The following is a 9,478-nucleotide window of genomic DNA, read 5'->3' as shown; positions in this document are numbered from 1 at the left end:
CAAACAGAAAAAGCCTTTTTTTAACTCGTTCCCGGAACGGCCCAAGCTGAACTATTTCGGCTTGAGCTTTCAAAAGGAGTCACGTCTCCCAGTCAAGGAGATGGAAGAAATGCCAGCCTGGCAAGGCACAGTCTTCAAAAGCTTGGAGTGACAACTTGAGCTCGGAGTGGACCTTCTTAGGCTCTCTTAAACACAATTACTTTTCCTGAAGCATTGGCAACATTTACGTTTATCAGCTGCGTGGGATGTTCAGTTGGGAAGGTCGTTAGCACAAGCGGTTTTTTTATTGAGTGCAATGTACTTCAGATCTCGTTCTCCCCGGCCATTTGCCAAAAGCTCACAATAGCATCGTTCATGGTTAGCTGAAATTTGTACAGCGCCAATGAACAATTCTGTGTTTTAATTGTTGTTTAAGTGTCTAGTGTTGGGAACTCACTAGCATGAAAATGTCACAGATTGCGTGTGTCCATGCACAGGCGCACTTTGTCATCTGTCCAATGAGCTATTTCTGGCAGCTTTATGCTTGAGCCTTTGCTTGGTTCAAGATCAGACGATGAAGCGCTCGGACTTTGCACGGACATTCGTGATTGTAGTGCAGAATGGTGAAAAATCAGAATGGGGAGTGATCGGCTTTGGGCTTCTTTCATTTAGAGAAAATAAAATGCTTGCTTCCGTTATCTCAAACATGGGAAGCTTTCGAATTACCTTATCAAAATGCAGAGGTTAATTATCCACCTTTTTTCCATTGAAACTTGTTCACCAAACTTGGCGGCAGCCTGCCTTTTGAACTGGTTTGTTTATGCATATTATAAATATCACATTTAAACCCTGTCAAAATACCCAAGTTGGCTTTTTACTGAAAGAAAGTCAGCTTCTGTTGCTTCTGTTCGTGACTTGCTGTCAGTTGTCATTGGAAGTCTAGGTCTGCTGCCTCTTTTTGAGGCTTTGTGTATTTAGGTTAATTCATCTTTGTTTCAGATACAACCGTTTTCTGTAGCTTTGAGTAGGAAATACTCTTGATTTGTGTTTTGTGGAATGATCATCTTTAGCCCTGGGCCATTTTGGAAGCAGTCTGTGGGGACATACGTGAAAAGGGACATGTTTCTGAGTGTGAAGGATGCAAGATTATAAGTGAAGACTCCCCAAACTGCTGTCTGAGTGCTGCTTGTGGAGGCCTGATGCCACTTTTCTATGTGAATTCAGCACGGGAGCTTCACTGAAGTAACTGGTTGCAGTTGTGGGGAGGTATGCAGCTGACTCGGGCACCTGTTGTTTTAGCGCTGGAGTCAGCATAGTAGTCTCGACCCTGTTAGATGCCAAGCACCCCTCAAAAAATCCCAGTTCTTAGTTTTCACTTCTTTTTTTTTTGATTACAGAAAAACACTAGAGCAGTTCTCCTACTGTGAAGAGCTCAGCACATCTGCAGCAGGTCAGCAGGCTTTTAACACCGTGAATTCCTGTTTGAAAGCTCTGTTCTGACCTTGTGAATCACATTGGCACACCTAGCCGTGCTAATGTTGCGTGGCGCCCCGCGGCACCCTTGAAAGGATCTTCTGCTTGACTATCACTGGTCTGGTAGAGCATACAAAGCTCAGGTGTGCTCTCACCTTCCCCTTGTGCCAGGTTACAGCGGGGTCGTGGTCCCGTCTGTGCAGGACGTACTTCCTGTTGATGGGAGAGCAGAGCCATCTCAACCCCTTCTTATTCCACAGTGACCCTAATCTTGTTGTGGGGACTCTCTTCTCTGGGCTCCCAGGGTGCCCTTTTGTCACATAGAGGATTTTTTTGTCTTCAGGCTGTTGACAGTGCGTGCATCAAAGTGAAGCCAGGCCCAAGCATCACAGGCCTTGTATTCATCCGGAGCTGTCATGTGTTCCCACCGAGATCCCAACGCAGTCATGACTGCTGTCAGAGCTCACAAGCCCTTTGTTCCTTTAACTCTGGCAGTAATCCCCCCAGGAGGCTGCAGTGCAGATGTACTTGCCTTTTCTTAACCCAGCAGTGAGTTAAGCTAAATGGGAAAGGCCCCCCGCTTGTTCTGCAAGCAGCGAGTCCCCACCCCTGGAGTTTTTCGGGAATATCCGACTTGCATAACCCCATGCATAGATAAGTCCTCATTCAAAGAAGACTTTTCCAGCAAAGCATCTCTCAGATGTGTCGTAAACAGCACCGTGCTACCACAGTTCTTAGTCCTGAAAAGAAGGAAACCAGTCCAGCTGGAGAGGAGAGAGAGTTTGAGGAAGAAAACATCCGTGACTGCAGTTGCTTGCTGTATTGTCCAAATACTGCAGGCAGGATGGGATTCTACTGTGCAGGGCACATGAAGCCATGAGCCAGAAGTGCTTATAGTCTTTCTGGCAACTGTGTGCCCCTGCTATCGGAAGAGCAGCACTATGGCTGCCTCTCGTTAGCATCACGGAAGGGGCTCCCTTTTCAGAACACTGTTATGGGGGGAGTTGAGAGACCTAATGCAAAGATAAACCCATAACAGAATATTCCAGAGGGCGAGATCCAAAGGGCTCCGTGCTGACCCAGCCAGGGAAGGAGCCACACTACATGTAGGTAAAGAGCCCTTGGAACAAGTCTCGGGTTCTGCCTATTTGCGTGCAGTCTTAGCAGAAGACAGTAAGTGAGGTAAGATGTGACCTTGGCAAAGCTCGGGCAATGGTAAAGAATTTGAATGTGATACGGAGGAACAGGCCTATTGCTAAATACCAAGATCAGAGTCTTCAAAGCACTGAAAGCAACACACAGCTGTGGAAGTTGGACACTTGGAAAGCGTTCAAGAGAAAATTGCAAGCATTCGAGACTCTGTGCTGCAGACGGATATTGACTGTTCCCTGGATCCAAAAGAGATCCAACAAAGGGGATCTCAGGCATATCAGAGCCAGTCCTGAACAGGCTCAGATATTGAAAAAGGAGAAGAAATTGGAGTACAACAGGCCTATTCTAGAAATAGTAGGTCTTGATCTCACATCCCTGTGCTATCCTTCAGACACAAGGTTCATAGCTGCTGCTTGGTTTAAAGCAGTAGCATTGGCCTCTGGGATATCCACTGGCTTTCATTGTTTCCTTTCCTTGTTCTGGTGGTCTTATGCATAGCTGTCAGGGAGCAAAGTCTGGAAGGACAATGCTTCTGCCTTCCAGCAGCCTCCGGTAGGTGTGAGGAGTCTGAAGTTACTTCCACTTGACCTAAGCCTAAGCCAGGGGTGTCAAACAAACATCCCACGAGTTAAGGCAAGAGAGTCTTTGCAAGCTCCAGCAGCAGCTTTTGTCCTGTCTTCTTGCTCTCTGCTTGTGTTTCCTAGATAAAGCCTCACTGCCTTTATTGTGATCTAGCATGCCTTGGATTCCTGTGGATGGGAAGGGATCCAAGACTTCATTTACTGTAAGTATTCACCGAGCATATCAAAGAAGGCTACCTTTCAGGCAGGCGCTGGTCCTAATTCTCTAGAATTAGGCTTTGAATTTCAGAGAAGCTATAAACGCTGTCCAAAAGCGCTACAATAAATTCTGCAGTCTATTGGCTGTTATTCCCATTATTTTTCATTGTGGAGGCTCTCATCTCATAATCCCCCTTGTTTTCTCCTCAGCAGTTTATTGATCCAACTTGGATTAAAGCACTTGATTTGTAATGAGCAGAGAGGCATGTGCTAGCCTTTGAGGAATGGCACTTCAGAAGGGTTGTTCGCGAACTCTGCGGCCTGCACACTTGCATGCTGACTTTTAAGCAGCCCAGAGTCCATTAGTGCAGAGAATGCCTCTTAGACCCACTGCCATGCGAGCGGCAGGATTGCTAGATAACCTTAAAACTGAACCACCTGGAAATGTGTCACATGTAGCTGAGACCAGTCCTGTGCAGTTGGCATGACTCAGATGCCTTCAGGCCTGAAGAGGCCATTCGGTTCATTAGTCTGCCTACCCCAGCACAGAGATACGCCCCGGGAGAGTCCTCCTCTTATGGGTTCTGGAAGAAATGGCATCCATCAACACCACAGGGGAGACCAAACCCCCTCTCATCACAGCATCCCTGGGGCTGTTCTGTGCAAAAGGCTTTTAGGAAATGGTTCAATTTGGACACCATACGCAGCTTCTCTGAAATTCAAAAGGCAAGGATTTCTTTGGGCAGTGTCTTTTATGGGACCAACTGTTGGGACAATGTTAGACAAGCTTTTAAATGCAAGACCTTCTCCATCAGGTCCTGATGAAATGGTGCCATGAATGATATCACCCTAAGAAATCCTTGCCTCTTGTATATAATTACAGGAGTTGCCATGGCTACAACGTCATCACTTTCAACACAGGAATTCAAAGCCAGGCTGCTAGAGTTAGGACAGAGAGGGAACCCTTGTTAAGGTGAGGATTGTGTGCAAGTGCTGTCATCCATGTTTCAGGGGTGTTGGTTGTAGCTGTGCTGGTCTAAGGACATAGGCAGACAAGGTTCTTTGGGTAAATCTGGTTTCTCTTATTAGACATGCTATTATCCATGTCACTTATAGTGGTCTGTTGAATTAGTAGGCTAAAAAAATACTCTGAGATGAAAGTTTACTCTTCCCAAATCGATGCTTGCTATTGTGGCCTGGTGTCACTTCTGACATTTTTAACTTAGGAGACTGCTTCTCCAGGCTCTGGCCAGCCACCTGCACCCAGGGGAATGTGGTTGGACCTCAAAATTGTTTTCAGGTTCTGCCTGCCTTGTGGCTTTTTTGCAGTCAAGTAAAATTCATTGCAAGCTCTGCTTCTTACTGCAGCTTGTTCCTCCAAAGCCTCTGCTGCATCTTCAGAGTATCAGGGGTGTGAGAGCATTATCCAGACAGGCAAATAGATGATGTGCCCATTGCGGCAATCTGATTATCTTGAAAATGTGAGCAGCATGTGGAAGAAGCCATCCTGGGCTCATCCGATTCTGCAGTAAAAGCAGAATTGTCCCCAATAACATGTGCCCCTGCACTGATTTTCCTTGGAGTATAATTGGCTCTGCTGATCTTGGTTTGAAATCTGTATGAGAGGGAGTAGGTGATGTTCAAGAGAATTTTAAAGTTGAATAATCTTGGCAGCTAAGTTTTGCATCTGCATATTGCATCTCTAGATTCTCGGTGAAACTAGCATGAATAAATGTCGGGTTGCTATGACCCTTAGTTATGGTGTGTGAGGGGAGCCAGTTTACACTGTAGGCATCAGCATCATTCAGGATTGCACTGATGCCCTGACCCTCAGCTTTAAATAGTACAAGAACATCAAGCGATCTTAAATCCCAAATACTGTAGTGAGTTCACGCTGATTTAACAGCTATTGCAGTTGCCAAGGACTGTCAGATTTTGCTGCCTGCAGGATGGCACTGACATGCCTTTTGTTTTCTCTTTGAGGCTCCCACTTCTGTGAATTTGGGAACAGGCAGCATGAGCATATGAGATTCCAGGCTGTCATGAATCCCTTTGACCTACTTTCATAATCCCAAGACTGGGCTTTGGCTGCCTTGAGCCTGTTAGAGAAGTTTGCATTGCACAGAAATACGCAACCAGCTTGCAGCAAGGCCATGTCTAAAGGCGAGTCCCTTGTTCAGGGCTGGCGAGTGACTTTGGAGAAAGAAGCAGGTCAACTGCTGTTCCCACATGCCACCCTACACCCGATTCCCTGGGTTAATAACAGGTGTGGAGACAAGTCTGAAGGTAATCAGTATACACCAGTCCTGGGGATGTGCCTTCAAGATGCACGGCGACCTACTTTGCACTGTCACTATTGTGCGAGTCACCCAGGCTTTCGCTTGGTCATGTCTGAACCGGTTACTCCAGAGCACACGCATAAAAGCTGCCAAGTCATTTCTTTCAAGCCTTTAAAAATGCAAGGTCAGGTTTTGTTATAAAAGCAGCACAAGTGACTCTTCACATGCTGAAGGAGTTTCTGTCATGTGAGATCTCAGCCGGTCGCTGGTCCGGGAGTCACAGGCAGCCCGAGTCAGCGCTTCGGCCAAGCAGATTTAACACAATGACTTGGCACAGCTCATTCTCAGCTGCACCATGTATGAGGAAACCCTCATGTTTTGCAAGCTGTCAACCTGAAATTTCCCTTTGTCTTGTTTTTCTAAATGTGATTTGAATTTTTGCTTCCTCAGAAAGAGCCAGCTGAAAAGCAACATGGAGCCTCGAGCAGGAGTTTAACCTCCCAGTGCTAGATACATCCACCAAGCCTCGAGTGGGGCTTGTTTTAACGGCTTTCTCCGTGGGCTCACAGAGCAGGGAGGGTCTTCCTGCTAACCGCAGCTCCGCGCTGGTATCTGGTGATCGTTTGCCACCGTGTGCACGCAGGGTGCTGTATCTCCTGTAAAATCAGCAGTAGCTGGCTGAGCAAGATCTGTGGTGTTAAGTTTCTGCATGCCTGGAGCCGCTTTAAGGATTAGCACCTAGATGCTGCCTGTCCAGATAAACAGGAAGCCAGCAAGGGGGCGAGGTCTGTCTTTCTGTTCTTACAGGTTTTGGGGTGGGGATGCACCTTCTACCTCCCCACCTCTGCTCTGCCTTTTTGCTTCCACCTCCCTCGCATATCCTGGTTTCACTCTGCATCAGCTCTTCCTTCCCCTTTGGCCCCTTTGGAAGAGTGTCTGCCTCTCTCTTCCTGGGTCTTTGGGTGCAAGGCTGTGTTTTACCTAACTTAACCCAACCCGAGAGCCAGGTGCTTAACAGAACTTCCCCACTCTGGCCTGGGACTTCCCTGTGTAGCTAGGAAATTCCCCTGAAGGGAATAGCCTTGAGACTGGAGCAGGCCAGGTACCTAGAGTACGCATGTTACCGTGCTTTATGCAAGCAGTACTCACAAAGTCCACGGCATCCTCAATGCTGGGTGCTCTGCCATGCCATATGGCATCCTCTTATCAGCGAGCGATGGTGGATATTGCAACTATTCTAGTGACTGGTGGTGCATTTTCTCTTCTGGCTGTAAAGGCCAATGTTCGTCCTGCCACAGTGGTCACAGGTGTTAGGAGCTACTGTAGTAATAGGCTGTTCCCCTCTGGCACATTTCTGTTGGAATTCGAGTAACCATTTCTCGTTGTGATGTTGGACTCCATGATTGAGAAGGGAGCCCCACCCTGTCCCATCTCCTGCCAAGGCCTCCCAAAGGTTTGGGTCAATTCCAGAAGCCACCATATTCTGCTTGCAGACATCTTTGAAGCACTGTTTCAGGCACCCTACTCTTCTCTCTCCACCTGCAATTTGCCCATACAGGATGTCCTTTGGGATGCTCCCATCGTCCATCCTGCAGAGATGGCCAAGCCAACGTAGGCACCATTGTTTGAGTTTTGCAGTGATGGTTGACAGGTTGGCTTTGCCACTTGATGTCAAGGATGTGCCAAAAACAGCATAGGTGGAAGCTGTTCACTGCCTTGGCATTACCAGTTCAAAAATGGACTAGGTCCCATCATTTCCATGTCTTCCAGTAGCAGTCATCAGACATTTTCCTCCTTCACTGTGTCTGGCGCAGCTAACTGCAGTACAGTTGGCACGTGCTACAAAGTAGAGAGCAGGGATGAAAGATGCTATACATTTAAGCAGCTTAATCCACTTAATGAGTTTGCAGATAACCCCTCATTAGAGTAATGTAAGTACCAGGTAAATGAGACTGGCATTGTGTTTAACCTTTATGCATCTCAGCAGAGTGCTCTGCATATCTACAACACTAAGTAAATCCAGCATCATTGCTGTCCCAGTGGCTGGGTGTTATCGGGAAAGCCTGTTAGAAACTAGCTAAAAAAAGTTAGTGGGTTTAACGCCAAGCCCAATGGATTTGCACTGCCACTTTTGACGGTTGTTGTAGCATTAAGGAGACAAAGGAGCCTTTCTCTTAGCTCCATTACAATGTTCAGTGACCCTGCTTAATTATGAAAGAGAGCTAGCAAGATTAGCCACAAGATTTAGCGACATATCTTTGCTTTATGGCGTGCAAGGCTGTTTCTGGCACCTTTGCTCCAAATTAACTGCCTTTCAAGTCCTGGTGTCATTATGTACCACGTCGAATGCATTGTCCTGGGCATGTCAAGTCCACGTAGTTCTTAAAATGACATATGAATGGAGGTGGCACGCTGCAAAGAGTTTATGCCCATTAGTTACCCTGTAAGACATGAATGCGTCAGGGTGGAAAGCCAGCCAAGAAAGTCTTCGCCAAGAGTAACAAATTCTTGCTTGTAAACTAGCGCTGTGATGAGAGGTTGATGATTAAATGACTCCTGACCCATGGAGAATCACTCATAGCTTCCCTTGACTATTGACGCCTAAACCAGAGAAATAGCTGATTACAGATGGAGTCGGTCGTGTCACCTACAGGCGAGGTGGCCATTCTGAGATTCAGTTTTCAGCTGCTTAGAAAAACCATGCCAGACCTAGATGGCTTGGCCTGAAAATTTCCCATGTTGGGTGTCTCATCCCTTTGATATTTTGTTTAAGGTTTTAGAAAAAAAGAGAACAACTATTCATAGAGTCAGATAAAAGGAGGGTTGGAAGGGACCTCAGGAAGTCGCATCAAGTCCAACCCCCTGCTCCAAACAACACCAGCCCCAACTACATCATCCCAGCCAAGGGTTTGTCTACCCGGGTCTTAAAACACTCTATGGATAGAGATGCCACAAACTCTCTGGGTAGCCTGTACTAGTGCTTCACCACCCTCCGAGTGAGCGAGTTTTCCCCAATATCCAACCTAAACTTCCCTGGCTTCAACTGGAGCCCATTGCTCCTTGTTCTATCATGTGCCACCACTGAGAACGGTCCAGCTCCGTCCTCATTGCAGCTCCGCTTCAGGGAGTTCATAGAAATCATAGAAAACAAGGGCTTGGCAGGGACCTCAGGAGGTCACATCTAGTCCAACACCTGCTCCCAGCAGGCCCAGCCCCAACTAGTTAATGGCTGCTATTAAATCCCACCTCAGTCTTCTCTTCTCCAGACTAAATAAGCCCATTTACCTCAGCCTCCTGACAAGTCATGTGCTCCCCCAAACCATTTTCATTGCTCTCTGCTGGACTCTCTCCAGCTTATCCACATCCTTTCTATAGTGGGGGCCCGAAAACTTGACACAGGACTCCAGATGTGACCTTCCCAGTGCTGAACAGTCTCTTCCCTTGATCTACGAGCAGCATTTTTCCCAAGAGGATTAGGGAAGAATTGATTGCTGTGCCCACATTAGAGCACACTTCAGTGTTTCGTTGAGTTATTAGAGACATTGGGTGTTGGCTGCAACCCAGGCTGGGGATGGGGACTGAGCTGTGCTAAAGCTCCTGCTGGGACTCAAACCCAGAGGTGCGTGGCTAGAGGGTCTTGCCCCTCTGCTCAGGGTCAGACCGGTTGCCATATCTGGGGCCAGGAAGGAATTTTACCCCCGGGTCAGATTGGTACGGACTTGGGGGGTTGCCTTCCTGTGTAGGAGGGACACGGGCACATATTAACAACCTTTAACGGCAGCAGGACATTGGTTGCCATGGTTCTCTGCTTGTGGC

General features: G+C 47.3%; 1 protein-coding gene across 1 annotated transcript in view; it reads left to right on the top strand.

The window, feature by feature from the left end:
* The first annotated feature begins 553 nt into the window (after positions 1-553).
* Positions 554-9,478, top strand: part of SLC48A1 (solute carrier family 48 member 1) — a 25,868-nt gene continuing 16,943 nt past the window's right edge. The window contains exon 1 of the mRNA XM_019511022.1: positions 554-602. Coding sequence (XP_019366567.1) covers positions 554-602 — 49 coding nt within the window. The remainder of the gene's footprint in view (positions 603-9,478) is intronic.

The sequence above is a fragment of the Gavialis gangeticus genome, unplaced genomic scaffold, assembly GCF_001723915.1.
Source record: "Gavialis gangeticus isolate Ggan-Ray unplaced genomic scaffold, GavGan_comp1, whole genome shotgun sequence".
In the NCBI taxonomy this organism is placed as follows: domain Eukaryota; kingdom Metazoa; phylum Chordata; order Crocodylia; family Gavialidae; genus Gavialis; species Gavialis gangeticus.
This window is presented reverse-complemented; position numbering and strand designations above follow the sequence as displayed.